We start from the raw sequence: 25,400 nt of genomic DNA on the forward strand, positions 1-25,400 counted from the left end.
GAGGCTGGGCACATTTGGACTTTGGATATGAGTTTCCTCATACCTCCATGCCTGCCATGTTTTCAGTCAGAATGAAGTTGCCTTTTCATCAACCCCAGGACGCTCTTCCAGAGAACAGGGAAGCTGCGGGGCACCATGTGCTCACAGTGTGGCCCAGTGAGGTGTGTCAGGACCTCCCCTCTCCCTCATTCCCCTGGCTATGGAAAACTGTCACTTGAGCCCTTAGGAGAGGGTGCAGGGCATGTGAAACACGAGGTCCCGGCACAGGCCGCCATCTTGTAAAGGCTTTATTTCTACTTCATCATTGTCTCATACAGACTCTGAGGCACCATCCTTTGATTCAGTGTGGTACCCTCCTGACTTTTTGTAGTGCTTTTCCTTAAACAAGAAAACTTTGAGTAAACACCGCATATTGCCAGTTCATCGTTAACAATAATTTAAAAATGCCATTGCTGTTGTATCTCAGTGCAAGAGGACAACAATAAAAGTACAGTACGAGGGATTCACAACGTATTACGTGGGACAGGTGACTCACACTTAGGCGATGGCGAGACCACAGCAGCGGTATGTACAGGCACCCCAGCGCTTCGAACCCAAAGACGTGCAAGTCAAGTAGAGTACGTGGATTATACAGAGAATTTGGTAAGCCCAGCTGAGGACTCTGTACCTTTTCAAGAATGCAGACGTGTATCCCCTTGCATAGAGAGGATATCGGTCTTGTCGACTGGCTTCATGGCTTTTTCACTACAAAAAGTTCACTGAATCAGACAGTCTGAAGCATTTCAAAAATTCTTAAAAACCCAAAACACTGACAGAATAAAATTAACACACCCTAATTCAACGTGGAAATTAACCAAACCAAAGTGTAACAGTGCAAATTTAACAGAGAGGCAGCCAGTATCGAGAGCAAGGGTGTTCAGAATCTCTTAAAATGTACATCTTTAAAACTTTTATTGTTTAAATTTATTTATATCTTATCTAGCTTTTTTTTGTTTAATATACTGTGTGTAAAAAAGATGGAGACAAAAATAGTTTTCTGAGCTATGAAAAAAAATTAAGTTATTACAGGCACGTTTACGGTTTCGTTCTGGAAACATCTCAGGTTCACAGGTTGGACATTCAGCAGCTGTGTGTTTTTTAAAAACATTCTTTGACCTTGGAAAGCTAGATCTCTCCTTGTGGGCGGAGCTTGGTTGATGACGACAGTGTGATTATGCAAATTACAGGGAATTATTCCCTGATAATCCATGCAAACTTGCACTCGTCACAGGTGTGTCTTCTCCCCAGGTGGCTCCTCATCGCCGAGCTCCTCCAGTGAGGCAGGGTCTCCAGGCGACTGAGCCGGTGAGGCAGTGGGGGAATGTGAGGCCCAACGGGACGGAGGGCGACGGTTTGCTGGTCTCTCGGGCCTGGAGAAGCAGGGTTCTAGGGATGGAGCTAGTGCGGAACAAGGTAGTTCCTTCAAAGCCAAGAAGAGAAAGACAAGGTTACTCAGACCAACAGGTCCTGGGGCGGGATAGGGGGGCAGGGGGGTGTGACTCTCCTCAAACACACTTCTCAACAGACTCAAGTTCAATGCAATGGGTCAGGGGCAACTTCAGAATGTTAACTCATATTTTGCTCCAGGAGAATAACTTAAAGTGGTAAGTGAAAAATTCAGCACGGATGATCAGTGACACAGTAATGAGAAGATAGAAAAGTATGATCAAAACACGGCAATGCAATGAGATGGGTGTTTACACAGCGTCTTCCGGATTGGGCTGGAGTCTGTGGAAGTGGGGAGAACCACCAGCCACTGGTCACATCCTGACCCAGTTAACCCCATCCTTTTGGTCTTCCTGAATGATCGACTAGCCACAGTGACCTGGCCCTAACAGGCCAGCCTCCCTATGCTTTGGTCTGTTGGAGGCCCACGAAGAGACCCATGAATTATCCAGCTGCATTAGCAACAAGACTCACCTTAAAACGAACTCTGCTGCCGCTTATTCTAAGTTGACTGGCAGTGGGTTAAACAAACTCCCACGGCATGGGGAAAAAAAATGCTGCAGGCAGAAATTTTAACTTCGTTCTGATTTTCTTTAATGATTCTTCCTTGCTGCAGCATTTTAAAAAGTGGAAATCAGAGTGTGCTTGCGCTTGTTACCGGGATCCTATGCCCTCGGAGAACAGATCGTGCACAACACACTCAGCCAGAGGGCCAACCACCTGCTGGACTTCTCAGGGGCCCGCGCTCCTTTCCCGGTGTTAACGAGTATCGAGCTACTTAGTCTGCAGGACAGGAAGCAAGGGTGCCCACACTTGGAGCATGTCGGTGCCCAGAAGAGAGTGGTGGGGGCGTGAGGAAATGGTGAGTTCCCTGGGGGACAGAACCCGCCCCCACCCCAAGTGACACTCAAATGAGAAAAAGCTGAGATGGTAAGCCACTGCGATGAAGAATGACAGAGAACACAGGGGCTCAGAGCCTGTCAGGAAGTGCGGCAGAGGACCGACAGAGATGGGATCAGCAAGCGCAGAGACCAGGATGAGGACAGTTTGGTCTGCGGAGCAGGGAGTGACAGCAGAGAAGAGACAGTGAGCTACGTCAGTGGCGAGCGATGGGAGGAGGAGGGAGGGTGGAAGGAGGAGCACGGCGTGGTCCTTCTGGAAGAGTGATGGAGTGAAGTGGTTCCCACCTACCCCGTGGGCCCAGTGGAAAATGGCTTTAACAGTGGAGATGACTCTTAAACATCTCCTGCCTCTTTGTGACTCTGCGTCCTAGCAGAGGATGGGGAGGCCTGGATTAGCAAAGCACTCTACTGATGGGAACCATGGCAACCAGGAAGACCTCGCCCACGAAGCCCAGCCTGAAATAGCTGAGATGCAAATTGAGGGGGTTCAAAGTGGGGGAGCTGTCCTCCCCTCACCTCAGCCCGCGGGTGCACATGTGCCGGTGTTGCGTGGCTTGGGAAACCTGCCACTGCTTTGTCTTTTTCTGTCTCTGCTCCTGGTATTAAGATTTGCATGTTGTGTTCTGTTTGCATTTTGTGTGTGTTGTGTAGTGTACGTGTGGGATCATGTTGGGTATGAGTGCTGCGTTGTATGTGCCGTGTCTGAGGGTACGTGGCATGTGTGTGCGTTGTGTCATCTTGTGTGTGTCGTGTGCTGCATGTGCTATGTAGGAGTATGTGATGTGTGTTACACATGTGGCAGGTGTGTTGAATGTGGGGATGGCTACTACCATAGGTTTTTTTCCCTGACTTCACAACAGCCCTTTTCCACCTGGCTGATGCTGGACCAGAATGGGCTTTTTGATTAGACCGTGTGAACCCCTAATAGGAAGAAATGGGGGCCCATGGGTTCAAGTATGAACTTTCTCTTTAGTAACACACCAGCATAGACAAGCAAACGATCTTGTCCTTCCCTGAGAGGCTACTGCAAAGGGCTGTGTGGCCATTTTATCTTGGGAGCACCTCCTTCATTTTTGAGAGCCAACCTCATTTTTGTATTTAGCACTCTGAGTTAAGACCTGTGGGTGAGGTGGGTGGGTGACCAATTCTTGATCAAAGGTTAAGTTGGGATTTTTTTCCCCATGCCTCGATTCAGGCTCAGATGACAATCGTGAGGCTATTTTTTCGGAACAAGGGATGGCTTTGTTGTTGATTCATCCCAACAAATATTTAGTGAGCACTTACTAGGTCACCTATGGTGATCACCTGGAAGGACAAGATACATTTGGATTTATTCCTTCTGGTGCGGTTATTGAAAGAGAGAAAAGCCTCATCGCATTATGGTCACAGCTCATTATAGCATCTGGTGGTGTGTATGTGCCTTAGAATAACAGTGAGCAGGTACAGGCCTGACTGGGAAAACGCTGGGCTCACAGACCCCCACAGGCCAGGCCTCTGTGCCCGACACAGTCCCCTCTCCGGCCAATATCCCTTTGCTCCTCTGAAAGCAGAGAGGGGAAACGTTAGCAGGATTTCTTCACAGTGAGCACTCGCTTACTCCGGGGAGCAACTGGGGATGTCTATGCCTGTTGACTGGTTCCTGAAGATGGACTCCAGGCCAGGGCAGGCTGGCGGCGGGCTCTCCGGAGAGGGCAGATCCACCTGGCATGATTCGGCCTCATTACTGAGTGTCAGATACCAACCCCGAATTACACGGAGGACCTTTCCAGATGGTGTGCAAAGAAGGTAGAAAGCACTTACGGCGTGAGGCAGGCAGGGCTAGAGTCCCCAGGGGGCAGTTAGTAAGACAGTTTGGTTCTGGACAGAACAGACAGAGAAAGAAAAGAAAAGCAAGTAGGTTGGAAAGTAGTTTTTAAAAAAGAAGAACAGTAAAAGCTTAAAGTCAACAAGCCTGGTGGCAGCTCCAGGGACAGCTATCAGGAGAGACGTGAGGCCTGCAAAAGCGGCAGGTGCACGCGCAGGTAAGCAGGCCTCTCTCTGCCTGGGTCCAGGTGGTCCAGAGCACGAAGGGACCCTCACGACAGAACAGCAACAGACCTCTCCCTTCCGCTTTCTGTTCCTCCCTGATTTGCCCTTTGGCGTTTCACATTTCAGAAATCCTTTGGCGCACATAGGGATAGAAGCCACATGACTACTGTATTTGAAACAGAGGATTAAATGGTCTGTTTTACTCGCGAGGATCACGTGGCCACTGCTCACACTGAAAAGTTCCCTTCACATTGTCCATTAGACACGGGAGGGAAGCATAGCACTGCATTTCCAGATTATTCTCTTCCTTCGCACTACGACTCTCCTCTTAGCTTCTCTGCAGGGTAGAGCTGGTACTACAGCTTCAAGAGAAAAAGAGGATAAATATAGCCATGGGGGCCAGGGGAGCGAGAAAAGACAAGGGAGATTTCCCGTTGTGCCCCACCCCCACCAGGGAGGTCCCCTGATCGGGCATCCGAGCATGTGTTCAGGGAAGGGCCCACAGCCAGGCGCTCGGAGCAGGCTGGATAATCAGCATTAGTCCTGGTGATTCTGGAATGAAAACCCAGAACTACTTACTACATAATTTATGGAGTGATGGGCAAGGGTTTCCAATGGGCCTAATACAGGAAGTCAGTTTAGACAAGGAGAACTCCAGTGGAATCGAGAGCCAGCAAAATTCCAACAGAAAAGGAAAGAGAGCACACGACATCTAATCTTTGCCACTGGGCGCTCTGCGCAGGTTCTGAATCCTGAGCTTGGCCAATCATCTCTTTGGCAGCAAGCACACCCAGTGAGAAAAAAAATCTAAAACAGACACTCTACAGGGGCCCCGAGTGGGGCAGGCATAGTTCAGTCCTGATAAAACCGTTTTCATGCCTCGAGGTTGTGAATTACCTGAAGCGGTTGTCTTTCTACTATCACAGATTGCCTGGAGCGGTCATTATAACTCAGAGCCCTTTTTGGTTCCTAAACATTAATTTCTCTTTAGTTTCTGATATTAATGGAATTAACTGCAGGCACAGCCAGGTAACGTTTTGGGATGGAGCCCTCATTTCACCGGATTCTTCCAGAGCCTTAAGAAACTTAGGGCATCCACCTAAATAAGCCCTTTGTGGCAGGAAAGTCACTGACCTCAGGCCCCTGGAGGGATGGGGTAACAGAAGCCCAGAGAAGACACCATTTGTCACCCGAGAACACTCAACCATGGTATTCGTTCTTCTCAGCGCACTAAACAGCTTTATCACAAAGACACCTATGTTCCAAACATGGCCAATATACTATCATTATGTTGAAAGAAATGGCCACTGCCATTTCTGTAGGGCACTGCAATGCCACATGGTTTAAACTCTACATGTTGAGTTGACTGTTCCTGGGTGGGTTCCACCGGGAGCCACCGATTCCGCACCCCGCCCCCACCCCGCCACACACCAGGAAAATGTAGAAACACGCCTGCCTCGTCTCCCAACTTGGGAAGCCAGGGCTGCCTGGACCATGGCAGGAGAGCAGGGCCGCAGCCCGGGGAGTATGTCTCTCTTCTCTGACCCTCGCCATCTGCAGGAGCTGCCTGGAGAATGGTGACAGGGATCTGGACTCCATGGGGCTGGAGTGTGTCCATCTGGGCTAGTGGTGAGCCGGCCTCACCCTTCAGTCTGCACGCAGGATCCCCGACCCAACAGTGTCTGATGGAGGCGGGGACCGTGTGTGGCCCCACTGCACCAGGCCCGCAGCCCCTACGCATCTGGTCCCAGCATAACCGTCAGCCTTTGTTTTGTTTTACTCACTCCTGAAGTGGAAACGCGGACTGTTCTGAAAGTGGTGTGGTGTGGACATACTGTGTGTGCAAACACATGAGATCAAAATTCAAGGCCGACCCATTGGTGAATAATGTTAAGGGGAATGTAATAATAATTGCATAATAATTACAGGTGTTGGGATGGGTGGTCATATACGGTGTGATGGTCATATGAAAGACATAAGGGGGATAACAGTAATCATCACATCGTAGGAAGGCAGGATTTTTGATCTTACCCATCTGCCTCACCCAGTTTTATGGCCAGGGAAATAGAGGACTGCTATTCTGTACTGAAGCCAGCACTGCAGTCCAGACCTTCTGGGACATTCCACGCTATCAGCCTCTCTGGCACACCTCTTGTGTTGTCCCGGATAAAGATCTGGAGCACTCAGACAGCCCTGATGTGACTCCAACACACCTCACACACACACACACACATTTCTGGGACACAAATTCACATAGAAAGAGGACAAATTATAACCGCAAGTTAAAGGCCCAGACAGACGAGCATCAATCACCTAGACCAGAGAACCTGAGTCAAACTCTGAGCTACATCTTCAAGAAAAGATCACCGAGGACAAGAACATGAACTTTTCTTTAGGAGTAACCCAAGGCTTGTGTTTCTGCCTATCCGATTCTCCCATAACTCCTGCATGTTCCAACTCACAAGAACCCATTACAGATAAGGATTCTTGAAATCAGATGATCTAACAAACGCCCAGGTTTACACATCTTTTCTGAGCATTTAAACAGAAGAGCTGGTGGGGTGAGGGTTGGAATACTCAGCCTTATTACCTCGATGGACCCTGGTTCAGCTTTGACTCTTTCTCCCATGTGGCTGTCACTGTTAAGACTTGGGGGACCGTGGGGGGCGTGCCTCCTCTCCTCCTTTAAGGCATGCTCCAACAGCTTCTTGTTGAGGATCCGGGCTACGTTCTCAGCGAGTGTGTAACCAGGGGGAGCGGATAAGTCCTGCCTCAAGGGCGTGCCCTCTCCCCCTTCTTCCCTCCACGTCTCTGAGCCAGCCCCGATGGGGCTGGGGGACCGTCCTCGGGAACTGGGGCCTGTTTCCTGGCCTGGACCCAGCTCTGGCCGAGGTTCTGCTGAGCGAGACCGACTCCCGGCCCGTGTCCCCTTCTGGAAGGGGTCCTGCACCACAGGGCTGTGGTCGATGATGTTGAAGAGGCTGGAGAGGCCATCGTTGATGGCGGTGTGCACGGGGCTCTCTCTTGTGGTGGTGGAGCGGGCCCAGGCCGACTCGCTGCACCCCTTTGGGGCCAGCCCCAGGGAGGTCCTGCTATTTGGCTGCTCAGCTTTGGGGAGGGGCTTCCTTTGCAGCTTGGGAGACCCGTACTTGGGGGAGCAGCATGTGCGTTCAAACTTGGCCTGCACCTTCTCGATGGCGGGGGCCACCTGCCTGCTCCTAAGGCCACGGGAAGGAGACGACGCGGGCGTGGCACCACCCCCTGCCTTTGGCGTGAGACACTTATGGGGGCTGCTGGTGATGGTGCTGCCACGCAGGGCTTCGGTCTGCAGGCCAATGTTGATAGTCTGCACGGTCTGTGTCCCTGTTGTCCGGGACCCATTGGTCTGGCAGGCCATGTCCTTGACAGGAGGCTTGGCAGGACTGGAGCATATGGCGTTCCTGACAGAGAAGGCCACCTCCTTCATGTCATCACTCATGTTCTTGGACATCTGCAGGCTGTGTAGTGGGGAGGCGAACCCCAGGGGGGTGCAGAGGGAGCTTTCCAGGGGGTGCAGTCCTCCCTCCACATAGTCCCGGGGGTGTCTGGAGGGGGCACAAGGCCACCTGCTAAGCACGTGTTCTGAGGGACCCCCCTTTGCGTCTCCAGCGCCCCCCCTGGCTCTGCTTGTGGGAAACGGGCACTCGGGCTCCGACCGGCCCTTGCCCTCACCCCCAGCCACCACGATGCTGTCCATCCTGCGGACGGCCGGCGGGCTGTGCAGAACCCGCACCCCGGCCTGCTCAGCGCACACGTGGCTCCGCAGGGGCTGCTTCTGGCAGTGCTCTGGGCTGGTCATGGTGTCCGTGGTCATGGTGACACTCGTGGTGAGATACCAGGAGGAGTCGGGGAAAGGCTCCCTGCTGGCCTCATTCCCTGCCCGCCCCCCCTCGGTCCTATCTGCCCAGGGCTCCGGGGGCCTTTCCTCCCAGCTCTTGCTGTTGAACTCCTCGATGTACTTCAGGTCGTCTGGAGACAGGGGTGGGGTGACGTCCTCCTTGTTGTTGGCAGCCGGCAGGCCCTTCTCCGGCAGGAAAGGAGAGACATCCATCAGACGCTGGAATTCAGACATGGAGGACACAGACACAGCCCTGGGAAAAGTGGGAGAGAAGAGGGTGTCAGCTGCCCGCCAGCCGAGAAGCATGCTCAGCCCCGCCCTTGACCCCGCAGCTCGTGCGTCCTGCCCACCCGCGGCCCGACCCTGCGTCAGTCTCCCTCCACCTCCACCACCGCACGCCTTCCAGCCGCTCGATGTTCTCTGTTCCTGAGCCACCGCCATGCATGTTCAACGGACTCTTCATGACTCTGGAATTGTTCCGGGAGCCTTGTAGGAGTCAGAGTTTCATACAGGCGGCCCTTAACTACTACGAAACGAGCAGGAGACTGGGCTTTGGGGGTTGGTCAGAGCTAAGCTCCAAACCCACTTTGGAATGCTTTCATTTTGGCCTGTGGTTGCTCCAGAGCAAGAAGGACACCTGGCTGATGGGTGCCTTCAATCCCTAACCCACAGGAGTTTCCGAATTCCCGGCACCAAGGCAGGTGCTCGCGCTACTGACAGAGATTCAGCCCCGTCCTGATCCAAACCCCGCAAATGGTGTGCGCCAAGGGGGTTGATACCACAACATCACAGGTATGATCTGACATCCTGTTCATCCGCCGGCCTCATCCTCTGCTGGATGAATTTCTGGTGAAGTACCGTTGATTCCTGAACATCACGTGGGTTAGCTGGTCCCACCCCCATGTAGCCAAGAATCCATGCACAATATCTGACTCCCCCAGACTTAACTACTCATAGCCTACTGTTGAGCAGAAGCTTTATCCATAAGATAAGCAGTTTGTTAACACATACTTTGGGGGTATGTATTAAATACTGTATTCTTGTAATAAAATAAGCTAATGAAAGAAAATATTATTAAGAGAACCACAAGGAAGAGAAAATACATTTACAGCGCCATACAGTATTTACTGGAAAAAAATCCACATCTAGGTGGACCCGTGTAGTTCAATCTGTGTTGTTCAGGGGTCAGCTGTACTAAGGGTCATCCCCAGAGGCCAAAGGGAAGATGTGGAGCAAAGGAGGGAAGCGGAAGGTGTGACAGGTGGGCACGTGATTTCCAAATACGACTTCCTACAGAAACTCCGTCCTGCCCTGCTGAAATCCACCACCAGGGCTCAGGTCTTCCCTCCCCCTTACTCCCTCCTGTATAGCCCAGCCTGTGCTGTGTTCTTGCTCCTCCTGTATTCTTGGACGAGAGGAAGACGCCTGCAGACACTCAAACACATGGGAGGGTGAAGAGGTCTGAGCTGAAGGGACAGCCAGGGTCGGGTAAGTGCTGCCTGATGGACGTGGTTTTGGATTTAGATTCCTGCATAATTAGTGCTTTCATTCCATGTATTTCTAGTTGGTATGAATTTCCTGACTGCCTCCTATAGGCCAGGGCAGGCACCCTATGAGGTGCTGGGGATTCCAAAATGCTAAGACAGGAGGTTGCTGGAGCGCTCAGGCAGCTTGTCAACCCAATGGACCCTCTGGCCGGAAATTGCTCCTGTCGGGGTGAAGGGGAGGGGGGGCATATGCAGACTCTCTCTGCAACGAGACCACTCTCTCATAGAACATATTCCTGTCTGCGTACCTCAAACAGAAGTTTAAATACTTAGGGTTTCAGACCAGCACAACCTGGTCCCAGAAGGAGTGTGCATGGGCCACTCCACTGCAGAAACCATTAATGATGGTGAGGCTAGAACGGGGGTCTGTGTACCACATGGACTGGCTCACAGAACCGGCAAAGACCTGGGTACCTTTGCCCTCACTCTGGGTTGCCACCCTGGGGTAAAAGACAGAAGGCTACAAATGATACCAGTAGGCTTTCTATCTTGTTATTTCTCACTAGAGGCAAAAGTTAGTGATTTTTTGTTGTTAGAAATAATCTACAAACTTTCCCATGGGCTGATGAAGAACAGCAAGCTGGCTACAACTAGCACTGAAAAGAAAAAGAAATAGGAGGGATGGGTCAATTTATCATTGATATGAAGCCTTCCAGTAAGTGCGATTTTTCTCTTCTTGCCTCTAGCCAAGTCAGGGAGTTGCTGAATTAATAATGAGCTTCAGGTGCCTGGGTGGCTCAGTGGGTTAAGCAGCTGCCTTCGGCTCAGGTCATGATCTCAGGGTCCTGGGATCGAGCCCTGCATCGGGCTCCCTGCTCAGCGGGGAGTCTGCTTCTCCCTCTCACTCTGCTGCTCACCCTGCTTGTGCTCTCTCTGTTAAAGAAATAAAATCTTAAAAAAAAACCCAAAACAATAAGCTACAGAACGTTGTTCACTGGGGACTGGAAATGCCCCGTAGGTACTGAAACCCCAATCCTTTCCACATTTCTTGGACATGGCTTGTCTGAGCCCTGTTTCTGCCCACGGAGGAACTAGCCTCAGAGTTAAGCCAGTGCACCGGCCTGGGGCCTTTCTGCTCCCAGGCCTCAGATGGATCTCATGAAACAGAGGTGATGTGGGCACAGAAAGGGAACACATCAGCCTTAGCAGGGGCCAAAACAAAACAGATACAAAACCAGGACACACTGGAAACGTGCCAGTGCATGAAGGCGCACAGAAGAAGGTATTGGGGGGAAGACAGGAAACTGCTAGAACCAAGAGGGAGAAGGGGATAGTGAGGACAACACGTGTACTTTCTTACCGTGGACATTTTGATACGTACTTTTTCTTTTAAAGATTTTATTCATTTATTTGAGAGACAGAACACAAGTGGGCAGAGGAGCAGAGGGAGAGGGAGAAAGAGATTTCCCGCTGAGCAGGGAGCCCAACACTGACCTGAGCTGAAGGCAGACGCTTAACCAACTGAGTCACCCAGGGACCCCTGAAATGTAAGTTTTAATATTTCTGATATTGTGATATTTAAGTTTTAATTTAGGATTAATTTTTCTAAGTATGGATGACTTTTGAAATTAATAGCAGCAATTAAGATAAAAAATAGGGGGCGCCTGGCTGTCTTAGTTAGTAGAGTGTATGACTCTTGATCTTGGGGTTGTGAGTTCGAGTCCCACATTGGGTGTAGAGATTATTAAAAAAAAGAAACTTAAAAAAAAAGACAAAAAATAAGAGCTACTAAGTGAAGAGTTCTGTGAAGATAGCTAAACTTTGTTGACAATTTACTCCATGTCAGGCACTGTTCTGTTTTATATGTAGTAACACATTTAAGCTGTGAAGAAATGGAAACACCTTTTGTTTACAGGTAAGGAAACTGAGGCACAGGGTGGTTACCTAACTCATGGCTGGCGAGAGCAGATGTGCATTTGAAACCAGTCTCTGGCTCTTGAATATGGCCCTGGACTGTCCAAGAATGACCAGACAAGACAATGCCTGAAGGACAGAAACACACCACAGGTGTTTTGGATGGTTTGGGATGAACCCAATACTGGGCAAAATGGGAAGGAGACAGTAATTCATGGACCTGAAGTTCACAGGAAAACCAGGGATGAGGAGATCTGGAAACAGCGAACTGCCCTGAGGAGAAGTTTCCTGTGGTGGAAATAGCATGTATTCGTCTATAAAGAAAAAGCATGTGAGTGGGGATGAGGGGAATTGTGTACAGGAAATCTTTCCACTCAGTTGTGTTTTCAATGTTTAAATATAAACACATTTGCTTAGATGTGTCTTTTCAGGTACATCCTATCATACAAATGACCTAAAATGGTTGATAATGAACAGGGCCAACATCACTCGCTTTGTATTTACTTTAAGGTTTACGGACAGGAAATATTTTAATAAACTCTCCTGGTAGAACTTTAAATGCACAGTATATAAAATGTCTCCCAGCACATCAGGAGGGAGTCTTTCCAGACTAAAGGAGAAGTGAGGGGTTTCGGTGGACTGTTCAGAAACCACTAGACACAACACTCCTTTATATACATGATACAAAACTGTTAACTCTTCTCACCATGACACTAACACCCACAAGAGTACAGCGTCTCCCTGGCCTTTCTATGGCAAACAATCAATAATAATAAAGCAACGACGTACTCAGAAGCCTTACTTTAAGTCATTCTCAAGACTGTTACCACAGGTTCTGGTGACAAGATAGAATTTTAAGACCGAGAGGCTTTAATTTCAGTAGCCGACTATTGTTTTCATCAGTCTTACTTACCTTTGAAGATTTCCTTTGTGATTTTCTTCTTCCTACAAAGAAGAAATTAGATCGTCTGAATCAGTTAATATGGTTGCCAGGCCCTTTCAACGTGCTAAGTAATCTGTTTTGCACTTTGCCCATAGGAAAATCCCATTTAAAATGTATACCGAGGCCAAGTTTTGGTCAGGAATGCTCCTGCCCCTCAGCCCTTTGAAGTATAATAATAAAACCAGAACCCACAGTGTGATGAGGGTTTGGAGCTCCCGCAGTCCAGGGAGGAGCCCATGTGAATGAGAAAAATTGGCTATATACTTTGTCTTGAAGAAAGTGCTCTCCTGGGTTTCCTCAAAGGAAGCTGTGTAAACTTCAAAGCTGGCTTTTGTCATGACCCGAGTACATCTGAATGTGTGTGTGTACGTGTGAGAGAGAGAGAGGAGGAGGAGGTGGGAGAAGGGAAGATGTGCACCTACCCCCCCTCCCCCGAGAGAGGAAGGTGGCAGCTATGTCCCTTGGTCTAAGCCTCGATGTAGAAGGCGATGCAACAGCCCCGGGCTTGAGCACTTCTGTTGTGAGCTTTGCCGTGCGGAATCAGAGGCAAGCTTACAAGGACGTCTGCTCTGTGGCAGCTCAGTATGGGGCCCGGTCACTGTGGACTCCCGACCCCGGTTTGCTTCCTCTCCGCTGTGCAGCTGCACCATGGGAATTGCCAGCAGATCAAACAGGATGGCATCCTGGCCCACGCTGCCAAGAAGGTATCTGACCTCACAGACACCAGACCGAAGTCTAACTGGACCCCATTTCAACACTACTTGACACCAACTCTTCGAAGTCTGCCTTTGGACAGGTTAAGTGACAGGTACAGCAGCCATTAAACTGACTCAGAGGTAATGATTCCTAAAATCCAACCCGGTTTTAAAACCCAGTTGCAGAGGGGCACCTGGGTGGCTCAGTCGGTTAAGTATCTGCCTTTGGTTCGGGTCATGATCCCGGCATCCCGGGATTGAGCCCCACGTAGGGTTCCCGGCTCAGCAGGGAGCCTGCTTCTCCCTCTCTCCTCATTGTGCTCTCTCTCGAATAAATAAATAAAATCTTAAAAACAAAAAACAAAAACCCAGTTGTAGAAAGGGCATAACCAGAAAAACCTGACATTGTGCCCTGGAAATCTCAGCCCAGAGTTGAGCTTACTGTGTTGCTGATCTAATTTACGCACGGCTTCTAAGTGCTGGATTTCCCCCTATTGCATGTCATTATTTAGTGACACTTAGCATTTCCCAATGTGAGGTACCTTCTTTGGAACAGATTTTTTTCTGTTACCAGTAAGTGTTAAGAATCAGAAGACTGCAGTGATTTAATGAGAGGTTGCAGACCTATACTTCCCAGAATGAAAGATCTCTGTGTGTTTCCCTGGACCTGTTCATGGGCGAAACCAGTGTCTCCAAACCCGAGACATGTTTGCAAAGTGAAAGCGAATGCAGCTCGCCCTAGGAATTTGGGGTCGGGACCACAAAGCAAAGATCTTGGCACTCTGAGGGTTTCCTGCCTACTCAACACAGAGGCTGCAATTTGCAAAACCCGAGCCTGCCGGCCAGATGGCCAACTCTCCTGACAACCCCTTGGTCCTGCAGCAGTTAACTGGACCCCAAATCCCAGGCCGACCTGGGGAAGGCAGTTCCTGAACTCCCGCTGGGGCCCTCGGGCTGGAGGCTCCTCTGGCTCGTCATCCAGAGACAAGGCGTCCAAGTAGAGGTTTTCCCGTGCTGAACATCTGTCCGATTCCTTCAGCTTGGACAGCGGCCGGTCTTCAAACGGGGCGGAGTCGGTGTCCGCGCAGGGCCACACCCCCAAGGGACGGGGCATTCGGGGGCTTCCTGGGTGGGCAAAGGGGCGCATGTTGCCTTCCTTCTGATCACAGAGGAAACTGCCACTTCTCCGGGGACTGTTTTCTCTCTGCAACTTGAGGGTTTTAAAAATGAAAACAATGAGCCTCACTTTTCTGTCTGTTGGTCTCTCTAGACCACTGCTTCTCCACAGTTTGGAACTACATTTGGGTTCATCGGAAAGACTGTAAGAAGTCAATGGTCTTAAAGTTCTGACCTTACTTTCAAAAGTAACACAACATTACAGATGCTTTTATTAAAAAAAAAAATCACGATTTTATCCAGCCTGGAAAATCTGCATTAACCACACATATGAGCCTATTCCCATGAAGTTGTATCATTTCACATATATATATATATATATATACACACACACACACATACACATATATATATCATACACACACACATATATAACACACGCATATATATCACATACACATATATATCATATACGATACAACTTCATGGGAAATTATACATTTATTTTTTAAAAACTGACATTGTTACATGACATATTTAGAACTCTTTTTTATACGTTTAGAACTTAAGGCACACTCACTGGGAAACCATCAGTGATAGCAAGCTTCTGAGGGGAAATTTGATTGTCCTAACTAGCTGGGTTTCCTCATTTTAACACTATTCTTCCCAAATCATTTGGAAGGGGTCCCATCTGCAACCCAAGTCATGAATTGGGTTGTAACCACTGGGTGTCAAAAACAACTTCTAACTTTGCTAGAGGGGATTACAATTTAGCTATCAAGTTAAGGAAAGATCTGGACTGACTGAAAAAGGAAAAGCCACATCCTGTAGAACCGTAGTTGTTTGCCTGACTTGGGAAAGGCAGGAAGCAATAGTGGGGAACACACAGGCACCCCTCGAGTGAGGAAGGCCTGAGGTTGGAGTGGCCACTATTCTGTGGCTGGCTGGCAGAAGAGACGTCCCCAGAGATCCCCAGCTCAGTGTCCTCATCTGTAAAGTGGGGACCTCACAGCTGTGAGGGGAGGAGCGCAGGGGCCACTGGCAAGGCGAGCCCAGCAGGGCTCACTGTTCGTCTGAGAGACCAGCACTGACCTCCCTGGGGTCTGGGTGCACAGATACACGCCTTGTTGATTTATGACACTAAAAGGAACCATGTGGAGCAACTCAGGAAGGGAGCCAACGTGAAATCAGAGGGAAAGGCAGGGAAATGGCGAGCTGGGCGGATGCTGCCTCCCTGGAAAAGCCGTAATGGACTACTTCTCCCCAGACTCTCCAGAGCTTTCCTCATGGCCTTCCCTTCAAAACGTGCACACAAAGCACAATGTAGGGCTGAGGAGACCTCCACCCAGGTATCTCCACAAGGGTCTTTACTGGGTGACACGTCACACACCCCACCATGGTGGAAGCTCTCCTGGCTAAGAAAGTTACCTGAAGGGCGGAAGTGACATCTTGATTTGTCAAAGAAGAGAGATGTTGGGTCCTCAAGGGCTAATATGGCGCCGGGAAGTTCTAGAACTCCCCTGGAAGCATTAATTGATTTTTTAACCGAGACTCTTTCACAGACTACACCTCTGTGTCCCAACTAAGCCCTTCATCCAGGAGCTGGAGGTAAGTATGGCCTGTTCATCATCAGGAACCAAGCCATGTGAAATAATCTCCATTATTAAAAGGACTTTTCCTCAATTTAAGTAATTTTTGAGACGGTGGATTATCTTCATTTTCTGAGAAATATGGAAATTCAAGCAGCCAGAGCTTCAATGTTAGAGTCTGAGGCGGGGTCAGAGTTGAATTAGGGAACAAATCAGTCACTCTGGGTTTCAGCAGCACGGCCCCTCTGATCTCTTCCCATCCCCCCCCCCACCCCAAGGCAGTTTTTCCCAGTTCTCTTAAAGATGCTAAATGTGTTCTTTACAACACCAACAAACAAAAAAACGACAACAAAAAGGGAACACTTTTTATTGTGTTCATCTAATGCATGTCAACGCAATTTAGTTCTAACACATGATCATCTCTAAGCTATTCTGGGCAAGGAATTAAAACGCAAGAATCACACTTGGAGCTGTAAATGTGCACCGAGGGTGTGTGTGAAGAGGAGGAAAGAATGACTAAGGAGGAGGCTTTGAACGAGCACATTCTAACTCAGCACAGGGGGAATTCAAAAATAAACACAGGCGGCCAGAAGCAATGCTCACTAAAGCTGGTCAGTGTTAGGTTTCCTAAAAATGAACTGGAATGGGTTTAGCTGGAGGGTATCTGCTGCTAAGATGCCTCTGGGATGTTGTAATAGAATAATGGGTCCTTAAAAGGATAGGGTTTCCTAGGACAGTCATTTCAAACCAGCCACCGATGCCCACTGTACTTCGAATCCTGCACTAGAAAGACTTTTAATGCAAATAGAAAACTGAAAAGACTTGCATTTCAAAAAATACAGGAAACAATAAGCTCTCCACAGTGTCACCTTACCTGAACTGGTCCAAAGAAAAAAGGTCACTTTGTGAATGGGTTTTAAAAGAAAGGCCTTTCAGGCTACAGAGGTAGTTAATTTAAGGAAGTTACTGGAAGGAGACCCGAATGACACATGGTTTTCCCTTTAGGTCTTTAGTACAGTGGCGAGCCCTGTATCATCTGCACGTTAACTGGGATCTTAATTCTAAGGAGAAATGTAGTGTGACTCCATAAAAGTTAACTATCGCCCAGTCAAATCTGGACTGTGACAAGGGTTGCTGATAAGATAGATGACACGTGTTGTGGGACCTTAACTGCATTCCCACAGTCATCTGTCATATGAAATGCCTCATGCAGCGCAGAAATTATGTAGGAATTTAATGACACCGGACAAGTATGAAACATGTGTTCTGAAAGTGGAAAATGGATTTAGTGTTACTTCCTTCACCAACTGTATTAGGTTATCACAGTCAAGGTTACGTGGCTCACCAAGTAGTCAAATATCAAGAGCATATATTATGAAGAATGTTCACCTGTATTTCTTATTTATCTACGGAATGTGGAGTTAAAAATTAAACGAACAATAAACGAAATCTATACACACACACACACACACACACTCTTTGGTCAATTTCCTCTTTTCCAGAGAATGACTATAACTGCTTCATTTAATTTTGGGGATTAGGCACCAAGATTTATAAAATCTTCTTTTAAAATGCTGACTATTTGGGGGAGAAGGTTGGATTTATTTTTGAAAGCCACAACTGCATATCTGAAGCATCATTCACTGGCAGCAAATCTTCTTCTAAAAACAGCGGTGAGATCATTGTGCAAAGCCTGTGGGATCCACCACACAGATTTCAAGAACAGATGAATGCCTGGAACCCACGTGTCTCGAATCCGTTAAACTCAGAGATGTTAACCTTGAGGACTCACGTTCTGAGGCTGTTGGCTCGGCAGAACCACAGTCGTTCTGACTCGGAAGACAGATGTGAACCGGAAATGGGGTTCAGCACACGCCCTATCTTACCCTTCAAGATACAGTCTTAAAATGGGGCCACTGCTCCTCCCCTGGTCATTAACTCCTCAAAGTTGACTATCATCAGATATCCTACTACTTTTTCCTTTCCTAGGAATTCCTCATTCCCAAAAGTAAAAACCCTAAAAGACTTGCTTAAATGATATCCAAGCTGTGACTTCCAAAAAGGAACTATGACAAGACCACAGCTAACAGGCAAAGGGGACCCCAGAAGGGCTGTGGCAGGGATTGTGCTGGCCTTGCTGTGCCATAGGAGGGATGAACACGGTGAGGGCTCCTGGAGGGGAGGCCAAGGGGAACCCTCCCCGATAACAAGGTAACTGGCCTTTCTGAGACACTGGTTAACCAAAGTTAGATGTGATAAATCAGTGACCCCTTTGTGACAATACATGCTATTTCTGCCCCTGCAATTTCCACCCAACCACTGATCTGTTCAGGAGAGCACAGGCACACAGGGGATTCAATACAGAAGATTCTTCTCAAATGATGCATTTCTAGGCCAAACAGGAAGTGGGCACCTTTCTTTTGCTAGACTTTGGGGAATTCTGAAATGAGCCACATCAAAGACCAATATGGTGACTCAGTTGGGTGAGTAATCAAATCTAGGAAGAAGGTCTGCTCCATTCTATCTGCAGTGTGCCTCCTTCTCAACACTTTCTGAGCCAGAGAATCCTGGTTTTTTTTTTTTTTTAAAAGTCCATTCTCTTTCTCTCCCTCCCTGACAGCATGCAGAAACTAACTTTGGCCATTGCACCAGCAAGACGCAGGTATCACGTTTGAGGACAAGAGAGCACATTTTTCAAAAGGCTCCCACATCAATGCAGGCAGTATGGGTATTTGTAAGAGAGTAATAAGGTTATTTTTCCTGAACTCAGTTTCTTATTGATTCATTCATTTCCTTGAGGTCTCATAAATTTATAAGTGGGGCAGGCTGAAATAAAAATCAAAAACAAGGGGCGCCTGGGTGGCTCAGAGGGTTAAAGCCTCTGCCTTCGGCTCAGGTCATGATCCCAGGGTCCTGGGATCGAGCCCCGCGTCGGGCTCTCTGCTTGGCTGGGAGCCTGCTTCCTCCTCTCTCTCTCTCTGCCTGCCTCTCTGCCTACTTGTAATCTCTATCTGTCAAATAAATAAATCTTTAAAAAAAAAATCAAAAACAAAAACAAAAACCATATACACTATGTAAAAATCCAGCCAGAGAAGAAGTCTAAAACCTCATCAGTTTAATATTTAATCTCTGCATCACTCGCGCATGACTAGAAACTATGCAAACGGTCCTGAGTCTGATGCAATTCAGAGAACGACTCTCTGGGAGGTAGAAAAACAACTCCCCGGCTCCCCCTCAATTCATCTGGGTGTTTGAATTGTTTGTTTAACTGAAGACAATGAGCTACCAGCCCCATCCCTTGACTGTGGTCCTCCCTAATCACAGCTCAGCAATAATCATAGGTGCAACCAGCCTCATTTCCAACTTAATTCAGCAATTTCTTTCCTAATGGACAGCAATTCCATTCAAGTTGGAGCAGTCACTGTGACCACATCTTCAGTGATAAACTTAAAAGGTAGTTTGCTTTTTGGCAGGAATCACCTTAGAAGCCCTGAAATAACCTCATGTTTCAAGTGCAGTCTTTAAATTCCTTCAGAATATTACCCACCCCTACCAGCCCTGAGTAGAGACATACCACACATTATACACACAAGGAAGTTACCTACAAATTTAGCAATAAAAAGATCTGTGTAATGCAAGAGCTGAGTGTGGGTCACCAATGCTAGAAATTCTGTGATTTTTTTTCCCTCTTCCTCCAGATGCCCATAAAACATTAGCTTGATTTTTTTTCCCCCCTCTAAGGGCTCTGATTTCAGTTTAGTCATCTGTACTCTCTTCCCTGTTCACTGGTGCCGGGGTACTCCCTTTACCTGTTCTATTCTCCACAGGAGCTCCTTCTTCTGCTGCTCCCACTCCTGCCGGTCTCTGTCTAGACGGTCAAGAAGTTCCACTTTCTCCCGGTTCCAGTTCTTCTCGCTGTGATGGATCTGCCAGCGCAGGTCCATGACCAGGCCATGACTGTCGGCAAGGAGCTTCTGGTGTGTCTCCCTCTCCTTTTTGAATGCTCCTTTGCTGTCAGTAAAAGAGCCTGCTTCTCCCAAGTTCTTCTCAGTCTTCTCTTCCAGCTGGCAAGGAGAAAGGACGTAGACCTTAATCCCTGGAAAATCTTACATGAAGAGGTGAGGAGAATCTCACCACATTTGCATATCATCCCTAGAAACATGTTTAAGCCAAGATTTGACCAATCCCATGGGAAAAAAAAAACCAAAACCAATGCTCATTTTTAAAGCCCTAATTACAAACATTTGACATAGAGAGTCACACAAAACATAAAGCAGTAAGTCCACTAGCTTCCTGTGGTCTGCCTCTCAGCTCCACTTCCTGACTCAGTTACCACCATACCTTGCCCGTCCTTCTATAGATAGAGCTCCCTGAGGGCAGGTCCATATCTGTCCCTAAGTTTGCAGCCCCCACACGGAAATGAGGGATGGACCAGCAGTGGGACCAACCCATCTACAATAAATATTCATTAAACATCCTTGAGATTAAATACCAAAACAAACAAACAAACAAGCAAAAAAATTTCCATCTAGACATACCATATTCAAACTGCCGAAAATCAAACAGGAAACCTTAGAGGCAGACAGACATAGGACACACAGACATGAATGACAGCACACCTCTCCTCTGAAACTATCCAAGTCAGAAGACAATGGAGTGGCACCCTTGAATGGCTGAAGGGGAAACTGACAGACTTCTATGGTCAGCAACAATATCTTTCAAAAATAAAGGAAAAAAGAGCTTTCTCAACAAATTAAAAAAAATCACTGCCGGCAGACCTGTACTTCAAGAAATGATGGAAGTTTTCAGGCAGAAGGATTAGGATACTAAGAGACACTCTGATCTATGCAAAAAAATGAACAATGCAAATGACACAAGAAATGCAAATACAAGCTCATTTTTCCCTAAATTTGCTTTAAAGTATTACTGAGTGTCTAAAGCAAAACCAGTTGCAGTGTATTGTTTGTTTATAGAAGTAAGGTATGACAACAAGAGCAGAGGACGGGAAGGGGGAGTTGGGAACACACTGTTGCTACAGGACATGATCGATTTTAGTGAAAGATCCATGAACATAAGGATGCATCTTTTTCTATTCTAGTTCAGCAGACTCCTGGATTTTTACCTATGGACCATGCTACTCCATTCAATTCTAATGGGTTCTAATCCATTCTTTTCCTTGAAGCCAGAAAAATCTTTTAAAAATGTAAATCAAAATGCTTTACTTCCATGATAAAATCAGGATTAATGTTTCAATCTTTGGCACATTCTTCTTTTCCCTCATACCTGACCAGGTGCAGGTCCTCAAAGATACTCCTTTTTTCATGATGCTTTTTTTTCCTGAAACATCCTTTCTCTCCTTTTCCATGTACCCACTCTTATTCATCTTCTGTGACTCATTCTAAGCAGGACTTTCACAAACAATCCCTCCCTAAACCCTCAGGCTGAGGTGCATGGCCAACACACCCCTATTTCCCGACAGCACTATGTATAGGCCTGGTGGGGCACTGATCACACTATTATAAATTATAATATATATAACCTGGTCCGGGTACCCCGCTGCACTGAGAACCCCTTTAAGAAATGTCTTCTCGGGGTGCCTGGGTGGCTCAGTGGGTTAAAGCCTCTGCCTTCGGCTCAGGTCATGATCTCAGGGTCCTGGGATCAAGCCCCGAATCGGACTCTCTGATCAGTGGGGGGCCTGCTTCCCCCTCTCTCTCTGCCTACTTGTGGTATCTCTCTCTCTCTGTCAAATAAATAAATAAAATTAAAAAAAAGAAAAGAAAAGAAATGTCTTCTCCATTGCTGGATCCTTGGCATCCAGAACAAGGCCTGGCTTGGGAGTGAACTGATGGAATCGCAGATTTGGCCAGGGACACAACATGACCTCCACAGAGATAAAATACTTAACTTTTGGGAGAATTTTCCCGTTTTGCTTTTAAGTAGAAGAAGAGTAAAGATGGGAGTATTACAAAGAAACTAGCCTCAGCCCACATTCATTGCTTCCTGGTCTGCAACGGTTTCAGAAACTTCTTAAAATGATCTGGGTAGAAGATGAGTCTTTACCTATTACCACCTGGCTTCTAAGTCGGAAGTCCTAATTTTATTTCTTGGTGTCTAGTGATTCTCCCTGAGGCTTTATGTGTAGCATGCGTGTGGGTGGCCACCAGGTTTCTCTAAAACAAAGATGAAATATTTTGAAATTGGCTCATATCAAAGATTAGGCCTCCTTTCTTCAGCTACGTTTACATCTGCGAAAATATTTAGTTTTCTCCCCCATAAACATATTTTAAAATAGGTTTAAAGGCAGCTCACCAGAGAGCATCTTACTCATTTTGTCTCCACTCCTGACTCTTCAGGCTGTGCCCTACGGTAAACAGAGCCTCCAGTAAAACTCTCCCACCAGGAAGGAGACAGGATTTGTAACTGGGTCAGTGGCTCCAGCAGCCTGGCCTGATGCTTCCGTTTTGCCCTGCTTTGCTGCTTCCTCTGTGGAGAAGGCGGTGTCTCCACTCTACTGGGGGCTGCGAACCTGAATCCAGGGCTCCCCTGGGCCAGCTGGCCATGCAGCTGAACTTGTGGGTACCAGGCCGGGGGCGGGGAGAGCACTGTTTTCTTTTGACATGACAGGCTCTTTCATCTTTTATCAAGGCCACTTGGAAGATGTCTCCTTTCTGGGCAATTTTTTTTTTCTTTCATGACCTAGCCAATTCATATAAAATTTTAATTACGTTAAGATATGCCTCAAAATAGGACTTAGAAAGTAGATTATCAAAGATGCACAGACTTTTCCTCCCATCGTGACCAAGGGGCTGGAAGAAACCTGGAGAAATAATCAGAACAAGAGGACCCGGGGCAGGACGTGATATTGCTTTTAAGGGTTTCCAGGGGGGAAACGCTTAGATAAGAACGTTTCTGGTGATGTCTGACCTTAACAACCATGGCCATGGTCTAAAATCCCTGAGGTGGCTCTGCTTGGTTGGGAAGATGGAGGTAAGACCCTGTTCTCTCTACTCGAGCACTAAAGGCTTCATGATCTGAGACCAGCCACTTCCTCTGGGCCTCCTTTTCCTCCAGGGGAAATAAGGACCCAGAAATTAATCAGACTTCTAGGGCATGTAGTGGAAGGTCTATAAGCTCTTTTCAGTATTTGGAGAAATCTAGAGGAATGCACGTTTGCCTTTTTCAAAGATAACTAGGCCACGCTTTGTATTTTCTTTGCGCCTGTCTGAACTATGTGTGTTCCTATCACCACTTCATGTTGGCCACCCCTTGATGGGGCGAAATACAGCCTTGTTCAACACAGAATGGAAAAACAAATGCTGCTGTCAAAAAGTGCTCAGCGGGGACTGTGTTTCATACTTGGGAGAGGGAACAGGAGGGAGAAAAAGGTGCCTTGGAAAGGCTGGTAATTATTATGATTTTTTTTCCTAAGCAGGCTCCATGCCCAGCATGGAGCCCAAGACAGGGCTTGAACTCACGACCCCAGCGATCAAGATCTGAGCTGAGATCGAGAGTCAGATGCTCTACTGGTTGAGCCACCCAGGCTCGCCGAGGCTGCGTATATTAAGGAGAGCGAGCGAGCAGGCAGCTGTTCCCGGATTCCCTCTCAGAGCCCTAGCTCTTTGGTCTACGATCACTGCGGATTTGTCGAACTGTGTCTTCTCCCCATCTGGCCCGGATGGCAGAGGCCCCGCAGCAGGAGCAGGGGAGACCCCCACGGGAAGGTACCTGTTCCAGGCGGCACTTGAGCGCGGCCCACTCCACGTCCCAGGCGGCCTTGTCGCTGGCATACTGCTGCTGCAGCCGCCGCCGTGCATGCTCGTCCTCGCGCAGCTCAGCGCGCAGGTCCTCCAGCAGGCTCTTGAGTGCCCCAAACAGCTGCTGGTTTTCCACCACCTGCGGGAGCGAACATGGAGTTGGTTCTGCCATGTAAGGCTATTCCTTAGGTCATGGCATCAAGGGGGTGCTGGGCTGCATCCAAGGGGCCACTGCAATGAATACAGAATAGGCGGAAACTCTGCAGCTGGTGGGACAAAGCCCTAGGGTCCCTATGCTGCCAGCTGTCAGGCTCCCGGAGCTGAGGCCGCTAAGGGCCTGGTGGAACAGCAAGGGGGACCCCGCACTCAGGGCTGGTGCTCCGGGCCCAGAAGCGGAAGGGAAGAAGCTGCAGGAGGCCACAGGGTGCCTGGAAGCCAGGACTGTGAGGAAGCCCAGCATGATTTCAGACATCCGCAGCGAAGGTTGGGAATGCAGATCCGGCAAGATACAAATACTCACCTATATATGCTGTCATTTTAATACCAGCCGTTGAAACAGAAGAGATAAAAATAAAGGTTCTGTGTCTCTTATAAATATAGGGTGGTCATACTCTGGATGGATAAGTATGGCCATGGGGGGATGGCATTTTGAGCTTGCATCCAACGTCAAATATAAATGCTTAACTTGTGCATGAGGGCTTCCTCATGGTCTTCTGAGAGAGGATCACTGTGTCCCTCCTTTCGGCTGCACCAACATCACCAGTAACCAAGCACCTGCTTGTTCTCCTGTGCCTCCCCCGACCGCCCCACCACCCATGTGAGTGCATGGGGACAGACAAACCCAACCCACAACCACGTTTCCAGTGGCCCACACAATGCTCATCTCAAATGAAGTATGGAAACAGGTCTGATAAATGAAAAAGGGATTTTTATCACTAATCTGCTTACACCTAACTTAAAAGATTTTTTATTTTCTAAAACTCACCCTGCCTTGGAAAGCACATTTCAAAACCATGACTGCTGTCTTTGTACATTTCAGCATGGGCATTGTATCAGAAAGGCCGGTCCAAGCGAGTTAAATACTGAATCAATTATGATATTGGATAATAAAAACGCCACAAGCTCATCTCTTCCAATCCAACAGAAAACACTAAAAGTGCATCCTGAGCTCCCAGACTGGTCCCAGGACCATCTTGTTGGTTGCATGTACAAGGCAGGTAGAATCAAAGCTCTCTCAGTTCTGCTGGAGTTAGACTGTCTCGACTCTGGGGACACAGAGCCCCTTACTTTCAGAGACTCCCCACTGCTTGATAGACCTCTTGTGCCCAGGGTAGCAGGACAGGGCCCCCAGCTCTCCTCTACCACATGGAGAGTCTGTCATTCTTCTAAAACCATCTCATTAATCCCTTAAACACACATGCACAGAGATGAAAATGGACAGCCACATTTGGGAAGAATTTAAGATACTCTGGCTATCTATCCGTTTAGATTTAGAGAAAGTTGAATTAGAAAAGAGAAACTCCTTAACATGAGTTTTATTACTGAAAACGCCCCAGTTTTCCCTGTAAGTTGTCTGGAGTTCTAATATTAGATGCGGTAGACTTTCG

General features: G+C 48.0%; 1 protein-coding gene across 7 annotated transcripts in view; it reads right to left on the reverse strand.

Moving 5' to 3' along the window:
* Nucleotides 1-271: 271 nt before the first annotated feature.
* MTCL1 (microtubule crosslinking factor 1) overlaps nucleotides 272-25,400 on the reverse strand; it is a 125,626-nt gene continuing 100,497 nt past the window's right edge. For 4 of the 7 annotated variants that reach the window (XM_046024935.1, XM_046024932.1, XM_046024933.1 and 1 more), the window contains 6 exons: nucleotides 23,765-23,932; nucleotides 19,846-20,100; nucleotides 14,245-14,541; nucleotides 12,607-12,638; nucleotides 7,006-8,545; nucleotides 272-1,459 (listed from right to left, as the gene is read on the reverse strand). In XM_046024935.1, coding sequence (XP_045880891.1) covers nucleotides 1,265-1,459; nucleotides 7,006-8,545; nucleotides 12,607-12,638; nucleotides 14,245-14,541; nucleotides 19,846-20,100; nucleotides 23,765-23,932 — 2,487 coding nt within the window. In that variant the 3' untranslated portion in view covers nucleotides 272-1,264. Of the gene's footprint in view, nucleotides 1,460-4,187; nucleotides 4,245-7,005; nucleotides 8,546-12,606; nucleotides 12,639-14,244; nucleotides 14,542-19,845; nucleotides 20,101-23,764; nucleotides 23,933-25,400 lie in introns of all 7 variants that reach the window. The other 3 variants (XM_046024937.1, XM_046024938.1, XM_046024934.1) reach the window with 1 other exon arrangement.

Source organism: Meles meles, chromosome 12, assembly GCF_922984935.1.
Source record: "Meles meles chromosome 12, mMelMel3.1 paternal haplotype, whole genome shotgun sequence".
Lineage (NCBI taxonomy): Eukaryota > Metazoa > Chordata > Mammalia > Carnivora > Mustelidae > Meles > Meles meles.